General features: G+C 37.6%; 1 protein-coding gene across 2 annotated transcripts in view; it reads left to right on the top strand.

Moving 5' to 3' along the window:
- The first annotated feature begins 645 nt into the window (after positions 1-645).
- Positions 646-21986, top strand: part of LOC107754801 (dysbindin-like) — a 36370-nt gene continuing 15029 nt past the window's right edge. For both annotated transcript variants that reach the window (XM_016571388.1, XM_016571387.1), the window contains exon 1: positions 646-893. In XM_016571388.1, the coding sequence (XP_016426874.1) occupies positions 851-893 (43 nt within the window). In that variant the 5' untranslated portion in view covers positions 646-850. The remainder of the gene's footprint in view (positions 894-21986) is intronic.

Raw genomic sequence — 21986 nt, 5'->3', positions numbered from 1 at the left:
TATTCTGACTTAAAGTATACGGGTCTTTTTTTTTTCTTTTTTTTTTAAATGGACATTGGTGGCTGATTTTTGGAGGGCTCTTGAAATAAATAAATTGGACTAATATTATTTTCGGTCTGCTACCTTTGATGTCACTGATGTAGACATCAGGATGATTACAAGCGAAGGGTTTGGGACTGTAAGAGTTCTTTTGCTGCCATTATGCAATCAGCATTTTCATTGCACTATTGTGCCACGAGTGATTAATCACATGACATGGACAGATCAGGTAAGTGGCTCAAATCTGTGCCCAGAAATGAGCAAAGATTGCAGCAGGTTGCATATCACTCCCTGGCCTGTGTGAATGTCAAAATGTGAACTTAAGGAATAGTTCACCCAAAAACGAATATGCTGTCATCATTTACTCACCCTCATACCATTCCAAACCTGTATGACTTTCAGTCTTTTGTGGAATACAAAAGAAGATATTTTGCAGAATGTTGGTCTCACTCTGTCATCTTCTGTGTTCTTCTTCCTCTTCTATTCATGATTTCCATGCTCTATTAATGCAGTCTCTCTCTTCCTCTCTCTCTCTGTCAGAGTGGTTCCCCTCCTGAGATGCTGAGTGGTACATTCCTATCTACTACTCACTGCTGCTCTGCCTCTCGGTCCATCAGACAGCCGAGTGCTTGCTGCACGCTGCACTGCTCCACAGCATCACTGGCCGTGTGTGTGTGTGTGTCTCTAACCCTCCAGTGCTGCTCGTCTAGACGTTCGGGATGTGCGGCGGGTGGCCTGTGCTGTAAACGAACATCAACACTCCGGCACTCCCACTGCAAGACTCCTGGTAAGACTCAGCAGCGGCTCTGGGATGTCTTCCCCAGGATCCGCCAGCGGCAGCAAGAGGAATTCCTGTAAGTAGTGTCTTTCTTTCTTTTACTGCTGATGGTTGAAGTATCTTCTGACCCGCAGTGCTTCAGTGACTCCGCATGAGTTGTTTAAAGATGTGCATGCTGGAACAGAGCAGCTGTTGATCAGGATTTCAGATAACAGTTGTTTACTGGACTTGGCTTGTCCCATTATGTTGGATGTTTATTAATCACTTAATGGCTTTGTAATAAGATGGAAGAAAGAAAGGAGGCATAGATCTTTCTTGCACTCAGCAATGTGTCTTTTAGCACTAAATCAGAGGTTCTTCGCAATTGTTTTTGCATCCAGATCCAGATTTTACACTGGACTTAAGGCGGCAAGCCAAAATGAATGTAGTTTATCATACAAAAGTAAACAAATGTGTCCTTAAAATCAAATGCTGAAATGTATTACCATGTACTGAAATATGCAAAATTATTGTGCGTCTTAAATTTCGATGATTTCACACTCTCGGCAGCCAATAATTCATCGACCAAAACACTGTGGTCGACAAAAACTGTGTTTATCTTCTTTTAAGTAAGGAAATGTCATGAAACCTCTTCATATTGTCATCTGCCCAGTTTGGCTAGCTTCTACCAAATACAGATGAATTTGCATCAAAATACAATGGAATTTGATTGGACGCACGACCTTTGGCATCACCAAATGTGTTGCTAACTCCTTTGACGTCAACAATGATGGGAAGTATTTTCGCAATCTTGTAAACATCGATTAGCCTAATTATGTAGTTATGCTAACAATGTATGCTTATATGATTGCATTTATTCATTAGCATTTAGCATTGTTTGTATTCTTTACCAGTTGAGAAGCGCTGCTCTAAAGCACTGTTACTAGAGTCTCCAAGCCGCAGCTTTCTAGCGTTGTCCAGTGCAATTTTTCACAAGAAAAACTTTTGTTAATATTTCATTGCGTGTGAAGATGTTGGAGCGGCGGCGAGTGAAATAATAGCAGCATGTATGAGTCAGTGTGAAAGCTGTGTGAGGGAGAATCCTCAGGGGACGAACTTGAGTACTGAGTATTGATGGAGCTCAGAGACACACTGTGATATCACACACACACACACACACACACACACACACACACACACACACATAAAGAAAACCTCACATCTCTATGTGCCGTTTTTCCACCGCCTTTGAGTCTGTTTGGCTTTCATGTTGATTAGTAGTGCAGGAGAGCTCTCTAAGTCTCGTTATTATGATGACCCCACCCATCCCCCCGTCTGTCTCTCTTCCTCAGAATGCGATTTACAGTACTGTCAAGGCTCTTTCAGACCCTGGAAACCTCATCCCAGAATATCTTTAATTACGCAAACCACCTGCTCTCAATGACCCACAACCCACTTTGGTTTCCAATCAGCATCAGAAGTGATTGTTATTTTGTCTCTTCAAGTGTTTGGACACAACATAGTTAAGCCAGTGAGTTAATCCATTCATTTAGATCTTAAAGAGATAGTTATCTGAAAAAATAAAATAAAATTCAAGCATTTCCTCAAACTACAAACCTGACGTTCTTTTCTCCGTTGAACACAAAAGGAGAAACTTTGAAGAATGTTCACACATCACACAAAATCTCATTCTTGCTAACGTATTATTCAAATATGGTACATCAATCAATGATGAGTCGCAAGACAAGAGAACCAACAGAGGACTAGTTTACTTTAATTTTTCCTATAGGGATTTTTAAAGTTAAAGCATTATAAGCCATGAACCAAACCAACCAGCTACAACATTACCAAACTTTGATTGGAAGCAAAAACATTTTTGAAAATTGGACAAAAAGACAAAGATTGACATAATCAATGGATAAATATAAACCTACAGTTTTTAAGATTTTGATTATATATATATAGCTTGCTTGTACATTAAATATTAATATTGTTTAAATTAGCATGCGACAGAAAAGATTAGTGTAGGGTTAATTTGGTAGTGTGCTGTATAGCCTTTGCCCTCTCTCTTCCTGGCTTTGCTCTGTGTTCATAAACTGCAATTATTTCATAAGGATGACAGCTTGGAGACATGGATTGGATTTGGAGGTGTGTGTGTGTGTTCGTTGAGGTTGAACAAAAGCACTGAGGTAAAAGTTTATTTACAGACGTGTTTTTGACAGAAAGATGAAAATTCCAAGTCAAAGGGTGAACAGGATATATGTAATTGTCATGTTTACTATAGTCTACTCTATGACTTTTTTAGTGTAATGTGCAAGTTCTCTATTTATTGAGTCACATCAATGGCCCTTATATCTTCTTTATCCAGTACAAATATCGTCTCTGGCCTACTGTATAATTTTATGAGTCACACACTTTGTTCAGTGTTTTGTATGTCTTGATTGTCTCTAGATCACTAAGGTGGCAGAGCAGATATGACTCACATTATTCATCAGCGGGTTGCCAGATCCTCTCTGATGATTATAGTGCTACCGTTATAATCAACAAAGCCGTCTGTTGCATACAGTATGCGCAACACAACAAAACCAGAAGTCTCTCATTATAATAAAGAAACCTGTTTAATTCAGTAAATGGCGTGCAGTTATTATCTCAGCAATAAAAAAAAACAATTATTTTGCCTTTTTAAACCAAATTTTGTGGAAAAATGTCTTAATGCTGCAATCTAATAATAATAATAAAGTAAAATACTGTCAAATAATAACAATCAAATATGAGTCAAGAAGGATGTGATGAATATAGTATCATTGGTTCATTCACTGGAACCAGAGTGCAGCAGTCGGTTTCTGAGGTAAAAAAAAAAATCTAATTCATTTTCTGCATAGGGGAATTATTTTTTAACAATGCCTTGCAAACCGTTAAAGACAGACCTACTGTGAGCTCCAAAGTTGTTAATCGATGCTATGCTTTTGTTAAAGCCATCAGCCTGCATTATTTCAACTGATTTTTTAAATAATCAGGTTTAGCATCAGAGTTCCCGATAAAAACTACATTACCCATGATTCTGCAGAGAATCTCCACCAATCAGAGAATTGAAACAAGCAAATTGCACTAAAAGAACTCTTTAGCCTGTACACTCCTATTAAACACTATGAATGTCATAACTGACCCTCCTTATTGTAACAGGGCAGGCTTTATTTAAAAAGAGCGGAGTCAAAACAAGCAGGGTCATCCACCAGCAAACAACAATGAACAGGGCGAGACAAAAGAGTAATCCAGAAACGGGAAATGGTCAGGGCAGGCAGCAAACAATCACAGAAACACAAGGTAAACAGTCCAAGGTCAAAAACACGACAAGGCAGAGCAAAAAAAACAAGGCAGACAAGGCAAGGGAAACAAGGGAACAAGAAATCAGGATACAATACTTAGTCGTGAGTGTGTGTGTGCTGCTTAAATAGTCTACTGATGGGAAACAGGTGAGTCTGTAATCAGTTCCTATGCATGGGATTATGGGAAATGGAGTCCGGTGGAAAATAGACTGAATGGTAGTGGAGCCCTCTGATGGCGAATTGCAGAGTCCGGATTTGTGACACTTATGCTCTCAAACCACTTACATATTTGTAAATACTGAGCAAAGTATACAGTATATATTGCACACTGCATGTAAGCAACATATAACAACAAAGTTAGAATGCTCCAGTTATAACAATCAAAGCAAGTGTGTAATGTCACTAAAGGGGAGGGCACAAATCTTAATTAGCTCTCATGTTGCCCTTTGTTCTTTACATGAAGGTAGGTTAAATGTCTTTACAACACTGCTACAGAAGCAGTCGTGATGGGAATACAGCAATCAGTGTCATGCTGCATTACACATGTACAGTAAACAGTCGAGGGAGCTCACATTCACAGAGCACCTGGTTAAACAGGTGCTCAGACGGAAAACAGCCTTGTGCTGCTCAAACTACTTAACCTCAGTGTGAGCAGTGAAGTGTGCTGATGGTGCCGGAGGTTGAAGGGGTATGTAAACATTTGGGAATAATGGACATGGATGCTCAGAACGAGAGCTGGAAGTTAAGGAGGAAAACGAGAGGAGGTTTTTTGATGTAGGATCTGTGCTGCTGTTAATTGGCGGTGGATGTGGCTGAGAGCACAAAAGGAAGACTCACTCTGAGGGAATTATATGTGTGTTGAGTGTGCAGAAGACACACACGGATGTCTAGATTTAACAGTTGAACTGGGACTGACCCATATTCCATATGCAGCTTTATACTGTATATAGGGAGAAAATAGAACTGTTATGTGAATGTGAATGATGTTGTGCTGATTTACATTTTGCTTCGGGTGATTAAATTATATGAGCTATTAAGAGATATGTGTTAGCAACAAATAAGTTTATTATAACAGTATTGTAAGTCAGAGTAAGTCAGAAAGCCTTTTCTATAAGTAATAATTTTACTTTAAAGATAATTTATCACTTCTATAATTAAGCTAATTATTATGATTTAATTATTATTATATAATTTTTATCTGTTTAGCTTTTAATTAATTTATTATTGTACTATTACATTAATTATTATTATTACTTATAATTTATTATTATTAGTTATACATTTATTATTATTATTAATATTATTATTAAGAAGAAGAAGAAGAAGAAGATGATGATGATAAAACTGTACATTACTAACTAATGCCAGTGTAGCTAGGCATACTGGTGTAAAATGGATTTGCGTAATTAGTACTATATAAAATGTGTTGCTAACTCCTTTGACGTCAACAATGATGGGAAGTATTTTCGCAATCTTGTAAACATCGATTAGCCTAATTATGTAGTTATGCTAACAATGTATGCTTATATGATTGCATTTATTCATTAGCATTTAGCATTGTTTGTATTCTTTACCAGTTGAGAAGCGCTGCTCTAAAGCACTGTTACTAGAGTCTCCAAGCCGCAGCTTTCTAGCGTTGTCCAGTGCAATTTTTCACAAGAAAAACTTTTGTTAATATTTCATTGCGTGTGAAGATGTTGGAGCGGCGGCGAGTGAAATAATAGCAGCATGTATGAGTCAGTGTGAAAGCTGTGTGAGGGAGAATCCTCAGGGGACGAACTTGAGTACTGAGTATTGATGGAGCTCAGAGACACACTGTGATATCACACACACACACACACACACACACACACACACACACACACACACATAAAGAAAACCTCACATCTCTATGTGCCGTTTTTCCACCGCCTTTGAGTCTGTTTGGCTTTCATGTTGATTAGTAGTGCAGGAGAGCTCTCTAAGTCTCGTTATTATGATGACCCCACCCATCCCCCCGTCTGTCTCTCTTCCTCAGAATGCGATTTACAGTACTGTCAAGGCTCTTTCAGACCCTGGAAACCTCATCCCAGAATATCTTTAATTACGCAAACCACCTGCTCTCAATGACCCACAACCCACTTTGGTTTCCAATCAGCATCAGAAGTGATTGTTATTTTGTCTCTTCAAGTGTTTGGACACAACATAGTTAAGCCAGTGAGTTAATCCATTCATTTAGATCTTAAAGAGATAGTTATCTGAAAAAAATAAATAAAATTCAAGCATTTCCTCAAACTACAAACCTGACGTTCTTTTCTCCGTTGAACACAAAAGGAGAAACTTTGAAGAATGTTCACACATCACACAAAATCTCATTCTTGCTAACGTATTATTCAAATATGGTACATCAATCAATGATGAGTCGCAAGACAAGAGAACCAACAGAGGACTAGTTTACTTTAATTTTTCCTATAGGGATTTTTAAAGTTAAAGCATTATAAGCCATGAACCAAACCAACCAGCTACAACATTACCAAACTTTGATTGGAAGCAAAAACATTTTTGAAAATTGGACAAAAAGACAAAGATTGACATAATCAATGGATAAATATAAACCTACAGTTTTTAAGATTTTGATTATATATATATAGCTTGCTTGTACATTAAATATTAATATTGTTTAAATTAGCATGCGACAGAAAAGATTAGTGTAGGGTTAATTTGGTAGTGTGCTGTATAGCCTTTGCCCTCTCTCTTCCTGGCTTTGCTCTGTGTTCATAAACTGCAATTATTTCATAAGGATGACAGCTTGGAGACATGGATTGGATTTGGAGGTGTGTGTGTGTGTTCGTTGAGGTTGAACAAAAGCACTGAGGTAAAAGTTTATTTACAGACGTGTTTTTGACAGAAAGATGAAAATTCCAAGTCAAAGGGTGAACAGGATATATGTAATTGTCATGTTTACTATAGTCTACTCTATGACTTTTTTAGTGTAATGTGCAAGTTCTCTATTTATTGAGTCACATCAATGGCCCTTATATCTTCTTTATCCAGTACAAATATCGTCTCTGGCCTACTGTATAATTTTATGAGTCACACACTTTGTTCAGTGTTTTGTATGTCTTGATTGTCTCTAGATCACTAAGGTGGCAGAGCAGATATGACTCACATTATTCATCAGCGGGTTGCCAGATCCTCTCTGATGATTATAGTGCTACCGTTATAATCAACAAAGCCGTCTGTTGCATACAGTATGCGCAACACAACAAAACCAGAAGTCTCTCATTATAATAAAGAAACCTGTTTAATTCAGTAAATGGCGTGCAGTTATTATCTCAGCAATAAAAAAAAACAATTATTTTGCCTTTTTAAACCAAATTTTGTGGAAAAATGTCTTAATGCTGCAATCTAATAATAATAATAAAGTAAAATACTGTCAAATAATAACAATCAAATATGAGTCAAGAAGGATGTGATGAATATAGTATCATTGGTTCATTCACTGGAACCAGAGTGCAGCAGTCGGTTTCTGAGGTAAAAAAAAAAATCTAATTCATTTTCTGCATAGGGGAATTATTTTTTAACAATGCCTTGCAAACCGTTAAAGACAGACCTACTGTGAGCTCCAAAGTTGTTAATCGATGCTATGCTTTTGTTAAAGCCATCAGCCTGCATTATTTCAACTGATTTTTTAAATAATCAGGTTTAGCATCAGAGTTCCCGATAAAAACTACATTACCCATGATTCTGCAGAGAATCTCCACCAATCAGAGAATTGAAACAAGCAAATTGCACTAAAAGAACTCTTTAGCCTGTACACTCCTATTAAACACTATGAATGTCATAACTGACCCTCCTTATTGTAACAGGGCAGGCTTTATTTAAAAAGAGCGGAGTCAAAACAAGCAGGGTCATCCACCAGCAAACAACAATGAACAGGGCGAGACAAAAGAGTAATCCAGAAACGGGAAATGGTCAGGGCAGGCAGCAAACAATCACAGAAACACAAGGTAAACAGTCCAAGGTCAAAAACACGACAAGGCAGAGCAAAAAAAACAAGGCAGACAAGGCAAGGGAAACAAGGGAACAAGAAATCAGGATACAATACTTAGTCGTGAGTGTGTGTGTGCTGCTTAAATAGTCTACTGATGGGAAACAGGTGAGTCTGTAATCAGTTCCTATGCATGGGATTATGGGAAATGGAGTCCGGTGGAAAATAGACTGAATGGTAGTGGAGCCCTCTGATGGCGAATTGCAGAGTCCGGATTTGTGACACTTATGCTCTCAAACCACTTACATATTTGTAAATACTGAGCAAAGTATACAGTATATATTGCACACTGCATGTAAGCAACATATAACAACAAAGTTAGAATGCTCCAGTTATAACAATCAAAGCAAGTGTGTAATGTCACTAAAGGGGAGGGCACAAATCTTAATTAGCTCTCATGTTGCCCTTTGTTCTTTACATGAAGGTAGGTTAAATGTCTTTACAACACTGCTACAGAAGCAGTCGTGATGGGAATACAGCAATCAGTGTCATGCTGCATTACACATGTACAGTAAACAGTCGAGGGAGCTCACATTCACAGAGCACCTGGTTAAACAGGTGCTCAGACGGAAAACAGCCTTGTGCTGCTCAAACTACTTAACCTCAGTGTGAGCAGTGAAGTGTGCTGATGGTGCCGGAGGTTGAAGGGGTATGTAAACATTTGGGAATAATGGACATGGATGCTCAGAACGAGAGCTGGAAGTTAAGGAGGAAAACGAGAGGAGGTTTTTTGATGTAGGATCTGTGCTGCTGTTAATTGGCGGTGGATGTGGCTGAGAGCACAAAAGGAAGACTCACTCTGAGGGAATTATATGTGTGTTGAGTGTGCAGAAGACACACACGGATGTCTAGATTTAATAGTTGAACTGGGACTGACCCATATTCCATATGCAGCTTTATACTGTATATAGGGAGAAAATAGAACTGTTATGTGAATGTGAATGATGTTGTGCTGATTTACATTTTGCTTCGGGTGATTAAATTATATGAGCTATTAAGAGATATGTGTTAGCAACAAATAAGTTTATTATAACAGTATTGTAAGTCAGAGTAAGTCAGAAAGCCTTTTCTATAAGTAATAATTTTACTTTAAAGATAATTTATCACTTCTATAATTAAGCTAATTATTATGATTTAATTATTATTATATAATTTTTATCTGTTTAGCTTTTAATTAATTTATTATTGTACTATTACATTTATTACTTATATTACTTATAATTTATTATTATTAGTTATACATTTATTATTATTATTAATATTATTATTAAGAAGAAGAAGAAGAAGAAGAAGAAGATGATGATGATAAAACTGTACATTACTAACTAATGCCAGTGTAGCTAGGCATACCGGTGTAAAATGGATTTGCGTAATTAGCATATACTATATAAATGTGTTTTTGAATAGCCATGAATTCATGGGTTCCATGATTATGATTTGCAAAATGAAATGGGAATGAAATATGGAAGATAATTAGCTAGCTTATGCTGGTTATTGTGGGCAGTAGATCGGTTTTTCAGTGCTGCTATCAAACAGGTCCAGACGTGATTAACTTGCTTGCTGGGATAATGCATATAAACACCAGCAAATCAGTTATTTTGAATGACATTTCACACTAATAGGCTTGTTTTGTCCCCTCAAACTTTTGATGAACAAATCACAGCACACAGTTCCCATCTGGGACTGTCAAAAATGACTTATTCCAAATGATCTGAAGTCAGGTCAAACTTGAAGCGTTTGGTGTATGTCAAGTCAAGCTGTTCTCAGAATAGTGAATCGATTCAAGTCCAAACCTCTGGTTCCCAGTGCAGGCAGATGAGACGAGACTACGCCAGAGACCTGGGACCTCACACTCTCTCATAGAGGTTCAAAGAAGAGACAATTCTGAGATGAGACGATTCTGTCCAATCTATCCTGAGGACGTCACCCTGCTAGCCTCTTTAATTATGCCTTTCCTATTCTCACTTAACTTGCATGTTCTGTTTGAAGTCTAAGAGACCCTTTAAATAGCTCAAAAACATATTTAACGTCACATACTTAATGACTTTTCCTAATTTTCTAAGAACTGATAACTAACAAAATTAACATGCTTCAAACAACTTACATGAAAAGATTACATTGCTTTTGTAAGGAGTCTCAGATACCCGAGACATAAAACATGAATAAATAAATGTTCACATGCTATGATTCTCTGATTATTTTCAGTGTATACAGTACACGGCAAACATTTTATTTGTACATAAAAAGACTGTAAATGTGCTATAGTGAAGTCAGTTAATTGGTTAACTGCAAATTACCATATCATATACAGTTAAAAAAAACAGTAAATGGTTAAACATTGCATTATACTGTATGTAATTGTACTGTAGAATACTGTATCATTTACAGTGAAACAGTAAAATGACATTCCCAGAAGTCCCTGCAGCTATGTTTCCATCCAAAGATTTAAATTTAACTTGTGTGCAAAACTGGAATATCGCATACATGCTGTCATTGCTTTCGAAGGTGGATGCCTGCTGTTAGGGAACGCAGTCGAGTAAGACAAGAAATACTTTGACAGACTTTGCTCAGGCATTTCAAAATGAGCAAAACTACATTTCAGATGCTGTGCAAATAGATCGGTCTGCTGGTTAGTCAAGTTATTGCTGGTTGTCCTCGCGTGCTAAGTCACATGACTTTTCTGATGCGCATGGTGGAATTTATTCGGTAAATGTGCATTTTTTCTTATCAGATAAAAAGTGTATCCTGCTCAATTGTGCGCAAAAGTATTTTATGCACATTTTTAGAATGTATGCGCATCTTGGCACTTCCATCCACCATGCAATATTTTTTATGCGATATTCCAAAATGTGCATAAAAATAGGTGGATGGAAACATGATACGTCACAAATGTGTCATAAATAATTTTGTTTTTCCTTATCAGTAGTGTATATATATGATTGTTTTGTGCTTTATTTTCTGTTATTTACTTCAGATTTTCATTATTACTTTTTTCAATAGTCAAATGAACACTTACATTGCGATATGACAGAGTTGAAGCTTCAATAATATCAATAATATTTGTCTACTGGTTTTGATTAACCAAATCAACTAAAAACATCTCAATGGAATTTAATAGGTAATAATTACTATAATTATTTTGCACTATTGCACTTGGGTCTCTGGGACCTTAAACAGAAAGAAAGCTAATTTTAACCAAACCATACTTCAGGTGAGACGCCATAATGACATATATTGATATGACTGATATGTCTGACTATTTACCATAAAGACATTCTATTGTCCATAAAATGACATATAAAGGGAAATTCAGCATAAGAACACAGCAAATGTGTTGTATTATCATTAGCTTGATTTGTCTCAGCTGAGAAGAATGCTGAGATACTTTTTTTTCTTTAATAGTCTCCAGTCCTGAGTGTGAAAGAGTAACACACACATACACAGAAGGAGGGAGACAGGAAAAGCAAGCTGCCAATCTGCAGTAAACAGCCTTTTAAGCAAATGAGTTGTTTGAGTTGTACTCTCAGCAGATGAGAGCAGGATTAGCATCCCTTCTGCAGGTTAATTACACAGAGAGGCCACACACACACACACACACACACAAACACTTTCGCTCAGGATGTGGCTTTGCTGTTGGGTCAAACTGCCCCATCGTTTATTAAAGTCTCTTTTCAAAGTCTTTATTAAATAATGACAGAAAATGTGCTGAAATGTGCTACTCAAACTATTAAAATCAGATCAAATGATGGAATTTTGTTAAAAAAGAAACGTTAGATGCTTTAAGATCCATCAGAAGGATGTGCAGAGCTGTAGGTGCTACACACAGAGTTTCTGATCAAATACATCTAGAGCAATAAAATGAAATAAATCATCCCCCCTGTTGCACTGTGTCTGTTTCTCTCTGTGTGGTTGAAGAGGGTGCTTTTACATTTCCAGCAGTCTATAATGTGCCACATCCTCACTATCAGTAAAGCAGCACTGCAGGATTATAATTTACTGTCCTGTAAAAATGAAATAAGAGGTAGAAGTTCCTTTACAGTGTGTGTGAGCTGTGATAGCACCTTAGCCCATTCAACCCACATCATACATACAAAGATGTTTGACAGCCAGAGGGAACATCTAGCGTATTGTAAAGGGCCACAATAAAAGGAAACATCAATAAAGGGGGATGGTAAGACTGCTGAGCCCTGCTTTTCACAGTCAGCGGATGTGCTACAATGTCCCTCTGGCTTAAAAAACACGCTCTTCTTAACTGTATCAGTGTCTTTTATTACTTTAAGTATGGCTAACACTTAGACATAGTAGTCCAACTCTCGTCTGAGAGAAAGAGAGGAACATAAGGCTCCAGAATATAGAAATGACCAGGGCGCCATATGTATATACAGTGTTGTTTTTTTGAAACATTTGAAGACAGTAAAACAATGCAGTTGTTTCTTTAAAGAGCTATTTCTTCATGAGCAGACCCGATATACTCAGGCCAAAGATCTTTTTTGTTCTTCACTTATAGGGTTAAGAAGATGTTCGAAATACCTTTGCAGTGGTATATTGTTAGCGAACATCCCGGCATTCCCTGACATTTAGATGAATATGTTAAAATGTGCTGTGCGCTTTCCCCTGAATAACAAAATAAACACAACAAAGATGACAGCAGCATCTAATCAAAGTGATGTAGATATGTTTGCACCAGCTCTGCAATTCGGCAGTCAAGTCACATCACGCTTATTTATATTGATTTTTTTATACAATAGATTGCTTTAAAGCAAGCAGTTTACACTATTAAAAAAAACCAACAGTCATTTTAAACGAAATCAGGCCAATACTTTGTATATTCTTGCACTGCCAAATGCGCCAACAACACACATTAGTCGTGTTCCTGAATAAATTAGTATTTTTAATCGGTTGAATGAATGATTCAATGACTCACTCGTAAAGTCAGTAGCAGCATCCAAAATCACATATTGTCTATGTACTTCATTTGAATAAGAACTTCCTTCATAACTGTTAAAAAGGTATGTTCTATATAGTATGAATGTAATTTAGACATACTACATTTGTCATGTTGTCATTGTTATGTGACTTACGGCATCAGTTGTGTCGCTTCAATGCTGCTCACAAATCCTCTCACGTGACCTCGTGGGATAGTAAAGTGTCCATTGGATATGCATTTTAAAATCTTGCTGGAAGCAAGAATACTGTGAATTCAGACATACTACTCTTTTTTACATACTGTTTTTATATTGTAGGGAAGTAAACATACATGGACACAGGGAGTCACTTGTTTCATTCACAAATGAATTTGTGTTTTGTTTTTTATGAGAAAATCGTCGAGTGATTCAATTACTGACTCTTAAAGACAGTCACTTGTTGCCACCTACTGGCCTAACCATGTAACCTGCAGAAACTTTCACTGATAAATCCCCACCACTAATACACAGATTGACAGCTTTTCTCAACAAGCAAACACATACAACAAACATCGAAAAGTCCCTGACTTCATAATTGATTTTTTTTTTTAACGGTCACTAGATTTTAATTTGTTATTAATGTTACTTGTGACCATTTAAGTCAGTTTGGAACCCTGCCACATTTTCAGATACTAATTTCAAATCCATTAATGTTGGCGTAATGTTTAAGGACTTTTCATAACAGCAACAGAGTACTGCAGTGTTATTTGCATTTGAATGCGCTGCACTATTTACTTTCTTCCTGTCACTGATCTAGAGGGATTATGGGTTCAGTTCGTTATGCCTTTCTAATTAAAGGCCACTCAAAATGGTTTGTGCCGCACTGACTCTCTCCATGCTGAGACCCCTCCAGATGCAGCAAAACCCCTGTCAGACCAGTGGCAAATATAAACTGACACCCGAGTCGCCAACATCTCCCAGAGCCTGTCATTTTCAAAGACATGCTTGTAGTTTCCCTGTCAGCCATCCCACTAACACTATGGAACAAGACTAGAGCACGTCTGCAAGAGGACAGCAAGAAGCCATTTCATCCGGATTAAATCAATGCTTATGATGTATATACTGCATTACTCCATAATAAATTAAGTCTAGGCTTTAAGGACCTTTTGATTTATTAGTAAACCTGTACAATTTAGTGATTTATACAAAAAATGACTGTAAAGTTTATATAATATGTGTTTCTCAAGCACCAAATCAGCATATTAGAATGATTTCTGAAGGATGTGTCACATCTTCAGGTGTGGATGAGAAGGTCAAAGGTCACTATTGAACACACCTCACATTGAATTTCACCTAAGTTAGATCATGAGAGAAATGCACATAGCACTGTGAGAATATATTTGATATTTGTGAGCTAAACTGTGATTGTAAATGTAATTAAAATTTGTATGAAGAAAGGGTTGGTGGACTTCTGTTAAGAAGGGCTACTCGGAGACCCGCTCCTTCTTTCTTTGCATTGCATCATAGGTTTGACTCTCATTCAGCCTGACACACAGCTCTTCCACTCGTGTGCACAAATACACTGCCTTTCCTATCTAGACGACCTCATTAATAAGACAGCAACTAACCATAATAGGTTCAAATGGTCAGCACTGGACTTTAATTAACATTTTACATTACACTGGCCATTCTCATTCTTTTCCTCGTTGTATTGCATTTAAATGGCAGTTTTTTGACTGAGTGAGCAGTTTAGTGGATTCCTGCAGGCTGTTTCATGTGTTATTTGTTAGATCTATGTTATGTTATGGCCTTGGACTTTTTTAGATATAATGAATAGTGGCATTTTCAGTGGGCAGGAGGCCTGTGTATAAGGGAACAACAGCCTGAGGAAATTTAATCCAATAAAACTTTACCTACTGTATAAAATAAGTTTGTACTACGCCTCTGAGTGTAATTGTGTATTGAGTGTAAATGGTAAAATGTAAGTATCAAATATGATCCATCAGGCTTTTGAGGAACACTTATTTGTTCATCTCCATCAGCTATCTTACTTTTTGGCCATATAAATATCAGCAACTGCGCCAAATTGCATATTATTTTGCTCAGTTTGGGCCTCAAATAAAAGTTAGGTGTTTTTTTCTCCTCATGTATGATCTCCATATTCTCAGTACATGTATATCATACTATATGAGCCATAAAAAGACTAATGTATCAAGTATATGATACTCAACAGAAAACACAGTCACACTTTAGTTTGAGGACCAATTCTCACTATTATGACTTTTGCCTTAAACTAAATTAGCTGCTTATTAATAGTTAATAAGTTAGTTGTTAAGTTAATGTATGGGGTAGGATTAAGGGATCTAAAATATGCTAATGCAGAATGAGGCATTATGTGCTTTATGAGTACTAAAAAAAAGCCAATATGCATGCTAATAAGCATCTACTGTAGTTAATAGTGAGAATTAGTCCCTAAACTGTTACCGAAAACACATATGCAAACTTTTTAATATTTTGTCTAAAGGTTTAATAATGGTTTATTTAAAGAAAATTATGAAAATAATCATTTCTGATTATAATTTCATATATGTCAGGCTTTTCAGGGTTTATCACCTTCATGTCATTGCAAATATACATTAATTTATTTCTTCCATAAAAATATTCCTTTTATTTAAGGCACTTTCCCTACATACTAGCCCTGCTGTTTTATGGTTGAAAGCACTCAGATATTCTCAGACCTGGAGAAAAGTGACAGAAAGAGGATGTCTGATCAATTTAAGGGAACTCTCTATGTTTAGAGCCTTCTTATCTAATCAGCTTCTTGTCAGGCTGCCTAGTCCTTTCAGACAGGCTATCATTGCACCGTCAGACTACTCCAGAGTCTTATCATATCATATTTCAGGGTTAAAGTGGTATTTATAGCTGTATCAATACTAAGACGCATGGCAGAATGCAGACCATTGTAACTGATACCCACTGTGAGACATGCACCTGCTTTAGCCTGCAGATGCTAACAGAAGTCCCACAAATCAGAAAGTAGGGTTTATTAATGGCAGTTTTAAAGAAAAGTGTGATTTTCTGGCTATTATTCCATGCATTTTCTGGCTATTGTTCCATGCATTTGCATCGATATATATATATATATATACATACACACAAAATGCATATGCTTTCTCGTTTCAGTAAATAAAATAAAAATATTTAGCTAAATTAAAAATAACTATAACAAGTCATGGTTCATCTGTGCTTTAACATCGGCACGTTATATTTGAGTTTATTTTCCTGAGTATTAAACATTTGGTGTTAATACATGACATTTTTGTATTAATTTGCAAATGAAAATGTTACTTAAGGAAGCCCACAGCACAAAGGCATCATCTTGCACAATATTCAGTTCTTTGTTACCGTCTTAATTTGCATCAGCTCATTTGCTTATGGTGACCTTGGTAAGCTGGGATTGTTGCAGCTTCCTCTAACAATCACCCTGGGAAATGTGTGGGTTGGCATGAGGATGGCACATATTTAACATAACACCCTTTTACCTCTATCAAAGGGCAAAGCTCATTTACAGGCCCATTCAGTCAACTCAAATTAATATAAGATGTACAGATCTGGAGCGGTTAGAAAAGACAACCCTGAGGACCATACTTGCATATACATGGATCTATTTTTGCCCTAGTGCCTTCCACCCCCCTCATTCTCTTTTTCATGCTTGTGGCCTTTCATGTGTAAGAGTGGCCTTTATTCAGGAGCTACAGTTTGGGGGCATAGCACAACATTTTTTTGTTGTGCAACCCCTTCAGCCGTGACTTATTCACAATACAAGCACGCCTCGAATACCTTATTGCTTTTATAAAATGGTTACCACACAATAAAAAAATATTAAAACCAATGTTGTATGTATTGATGTATTGATATGTTACTTTTTTGAAGCAAGTTCGTTAAATGCTGTCCTTCCACTAAAAAATAGTTCCTGACAAGCAACAGTAAACAGCAAGAGAATGTTCTGATGTAACATGCCTCGTCTTATGGAGCTTAATAAAAACAGAGAATAGGAACTCTTCTCATCCGTTGTCACATTTATTTTTTTTAACACCATATATGATATTTTCTCACAAACATACATCTGCTTACCTCTCAGCATGAGAAAACGTCTGTTTTCTGTCTTTTAGTTTAAAACAGACCGATTCGCGGCACAGTGCGAGTTTGCAAGCATCATTAGAATGTAAACTGATGGACATACTGTATGGACAAACGGAATCATACCTGAAACAGAAAACTAATAAATACAGTAATACTCCCTCCTCACTTTGGAAACTGTGAGCTTCCACACAGACGTAATTTTGTTTATTATCTTATTCGTTCACTTATTCTCAGCATATAATGAAATTCATAATATTTCTGAGAAACAATTTTTCACACCTGTAAGCATAACAGATAAGTGAAGCTTTTGTGCAACATCATGTATGGGAATACATTTGGTTAGTGCACTACACATAAAATTCTCTACTGCTGACATACATCATTGGCATTATTAAGGAAACCACCCCGTCGTTCAGTTGGTACTGTCTAATCGTATTGGTCTGCCCAGAGCTGACACCTCTGATTTTTCCCATGTGGATGTGGGAGGAGGATTATGAGCTCTGCTGGCTGTCACTAATGCACATGATTGATTGACAGCTTAATATCATTATCGGAATATTACACTTTTGATGCCATTGGGTTTTCACTGAGCAGCAGGCTTAGCTGCTCACATCTGATGGGTGTAGGTGTGACTCATACCACACATCCAATCAATGCTTTTCAGGGAATCCCTTTCATTTATGAAAACATATAAAATAATTTAGTAGTACTTTTGTGCTTTATATTAATTTTCAGTAGTAAACATTACAGTATATAAAGCTTAAAGGAATAGTTTACCCAAAAATGAAAATTTGCTGAAAATGTACTCACCCTCAGGCCATCCAAGATGTAGATGAGTTTGTTTCTTCATCAGAACAGATGGAGAAATTCAGCATTACATCACTTACTCACCAATGGATCCTCTGCAGTGAATGGGTGCCGTCAGAATGAGAGTCCAAACACCACAATAATCCACCAGTAATCCACACCACTCCAGTCCATCAATTCACATCTTGTGAAGTGAAAAGCTGCATGTTTGTAAGAAACAAACCCATCAGGGTGTTTTAAATTTAAACCATTGCTTCTAGACAAACCACTGTTGTCCTCTCACGTCATAATCACACCGAAATATTAGAACTGTTTTGGACTGTTATCTCTTGTAAATGGTGCTTGATCTCTGCTTATTTCTCTCCTGATTCAGACGGAATGACTTTTTCACTGGAGAAAGCAATGTTATGGATAGAGGACTCGTATTTTAGCTTAAAGATGGATTTCTTATAAACACAGCTTTTCACTTCACAAGATGTTAATTGATGGACTGGAGTGGTGTGGATTACTGGTGGATTATTGTGATGTTTTTATCAGCTGTTTGGACTCTCACTCCAACGGCACCCATTCACTGCAAAGGATCCATTAGTGAGCAAGTGACGTAATGTTAAATTTCTCCAAATCTGTTCCAATGAAGAAAAACTCATCTACATCTTGGATGGCCTGAGGGTAAGTACATTTTAAGCAAATTCCCCACACGCTTTCTAAGATAACTGCACCCTTTCCAAGACATTAAACACCCACTACTACATGTTACTCTGTTCAAGAGAAGCCAGCTAAAGCTGCTCAAAGCACAAGTCAGAGATCTTCATGTGAGCATCCAGTCATTGGTGTGCAGCAGAGATGCAGTGCCGTTGTAATGAGCTCATGAGGATATGATGAAGTGGGCGAGTGCAGCGGCAGCTCGTGGCTGCTGTGTTTTGTTGTTTGCTCGTTGCTTGGTTACCTGTTGAACATCATGCAGTGTCATTGCCTGTGCCTCCCTCCCACTCAAACCTACAGAATACTCTTCAACAGCCTTGAAAGCAGGCAAAAGAAAAACATAATCTAAAGTCATGGCACGTCATAATGCTGGTTACAAGTCAATTCTGGAGATTTCAATTCATTTTGTGGTGAACAATGTGTCCTTTTACTCACAGGATTAGTCTTGCATTTGGTTTATTTTTTTTATTTTTTTTGCACTGTTATTATCTACTTAATGATACATAATTGGATTTGTCTGGTAATCACTGGCTGTGCTTCCAAAGGTCCACAGTAAATGAGGTCAGAGTTGAAATTGCTTGAATATTGAGTGCTGCTGTAGCTCAAAACATTAGGGAACATTGACACGAATCATGTGAAAGGACCTTAAATCAGTATTCCAGGTTTGAAACAAGTTAAGCTCAATTGAGAGCACTTGGGATAATGTTGATCATCACAAAAATTTATTTAGACTTGTTCTTCCTTTTCTTCAAAAAAAAGAGCAAAAATCTGGGTTACAGTGAGGAACTTAAAAAATAGAAGTGAGTGGGGCAGATGGAAAACAGAAGTGAACGTTAAATAGACAGTTTAGCCACAGGACATAAACAATATGCATGTTAACATTAATTGAGCATGGGAAAACACTTACTATTTTCTACGTAAAATTATAATCATGCTTGCATGTAATCACAGCTTACTATTTTGAATATCAGTTAATTCTCATGCGCTTGTTCGTTAAACTGAACATCCAGTCAGAGATCTCATTAAACGGCCCTGATGCTGATTCAACATGCTGGATCAGGCAAACTGCCGCCAATGTGTGGAACACCCCCAAAAAGAACTAGCCCGACAGACACTCTGCGACGGCCCAACATTGGCCGACCGCCGACCTCCGGCTTGGTTTTTTTCTCACAAGGGTCACATTTCTGCTTTTAAATCCTCCAAAAATTGCCCCATTTACATCTATTGTACTGTAAGCACTTCACCATAACCTCAAAGCTTGCTTTCAAAGAAAAGGACAGACAAGTGTAAATTATTATTTTTTTGTGCCACAAATGCTCTCGATTGAGCTTAAGTTGTATTGAAACCCGAATATTCCTCTAATGGTTGTGTTCGTATCACTTGGTAGTGTGAAAGCAGTGCTTACAGTAGGAGGCCTGCTGATGAGAAGTGTAACAGCCAGTAATTCTGAGGGTAGGAAAGCTGTCATCCTAAATGCAAGTAAAGGATTTGTTTTGTTCTCTTCCTTTTCCTCCCAAGCAGCCTGATACCCACTGGCTTTGGGGCAGGCATCATGGGCCCATTACACATTAAGACATAACATGCTCACAGCTCGTATCTCTCTGACAGAAAAGTGAGGTAATAGTCTGAGGCAGTCCTTTGATCCTGGGCGGAGGCGTTTACAGCTGTTCAGCATGGATAATGCATTCTCTCAGATTGGCACATTAAATAACGCTGATCGAAGCTCTGGGCTGTTACATTTTTATACCCCTGACTGGGGTGGGATGTGAGAGTTTTCTGAGAGTTCGTTAAGACGTCATAAGATGATTTTACCATGCAATTTTGTTTATGCCTACTACAGCATAAAAGATGACAAGTGCACTTGGTTGCTGTAGAGTAATATAATCAATCAGATTCAGACTGATTAATGGTTTGATTGATTGCCTGATGAGAATTTACTCACTGACTGGCCGCATGAATGATATATTGTGACTGAACTAGCAATCGACACTAGTATATTTATTACTTAATATTAACCTGAATTAATAAATGCAGTAAACATTGTTTTATTTTTAGTTCATGGTACTTAATACATGCATTTATTGTTAACAAACTGAACCTCAATAAAAATAGAATGATTGACAAAATGACGAAATTATAGATAGAATGATAGACAGAAGGATAAATAGATATATAGAATGACAGAACGATAGATAGATAGATAGATAGATATATGCAACTGTAATACTGTCAATAAACCTGTGACCTCTTGCTGTGTAGTCATAGAAAATTAACCCATTTGTGTCATCCAATCAGAATCCAGGATTCATATGGTGTGGTGTTAGTGTACAGCAGTGGTTCTCAAACCTGTCCTGGAGTACCCCCAGCCATGCACATTTTCCCTGTGTTCCATTCGGAAGGGCTCATCCCTATGCCCTAATCCCTTCAAAGGGTTTACCCTCCGGAGTGAGAGCTTCGAAGGGTTGAAGGGTGTAGGAGACCAAACAACTGTTTCTTGAAGTGCCCTTCTGCGTCATCATCATGTGCCTGCGCAAAGGATCATGGGAGCCCGAAGTGTCCATCAGTTGTACCCTTCGAAATCCTTCATTCCGAAGGGCCCTTTGAAGTGGCCAGTTTTGAGCACTTCGGTTTGGAACGACCCTTCAATATGTCGGCCATGATTGTTTTCACTCCGTAGTGCCCTTCGGAGGGCGATATATCCTGTTTGGAACGCACCGTTTGTATGTCTCCCTAGTCTATCACACCTGATTCAACTCATCAGCTCATTAGTGGAGACTGCAAGACCTGAAGTGGGTGTGTCAGATATAGGGAGACATACAAAATGTGCAGTGCTGGGGTACTTCATGGAGAGGTTTGAGAACCACTGGTGTACAGTAATTGTGTTTTTATGTTCTTTACGGGAGATCAAGCTCTTTCTCCAAACACATGCTGAGGTTTCTTGTAGTGAATTAAAATGACCTATTTCTCAGCACTAGATAGAGAGCAGTCCAGACAGGATCAGCGTGACTCAGTCTATAGGAGGTTCACACTCGTACCATCCTACACTGAAGGGTGCTGGCATGCAGGAATGCTGGAACACAACAGCAGACTCATCAGGCTAAATGAACAATGGCAAGAAGAGAGAATGCAGCCTGTGGACTTCCTTCCATTTGTGTCTGTGTCCAATAAACCATGTAGTTCTGTAGGCCTCTCATTGGTGAAGATCTCCCTCTCTCGCTGTGAGAGAGGAAAAAAATGAGGCCAGTAAGATTCACTGCTGACTCCAAATGAAATGTGGT

Source organism: Sinocyclocheilus rhinocerous, unplaced genomic scaffold (assembly GCF_001515625.1).
Source record: "Sinocyclocheilus rhinocerous isolate Xijiao unplaced genomic scaffold, SAMN03320098_v1.1 scaffold21, whole genome shotgun sequence".
Taxonomy (NCBI): domain Eukaryota; kingdom Metazoa; phylum Chordata; class Actinopteri; order Cypriniformes; family Cyprinidae; genus Sinocyclocheilus; species Sinocyclocheilus rhinocerous.
This window is presented reverse-complemented; position numbering and strand designations above follow the sequence as displayed.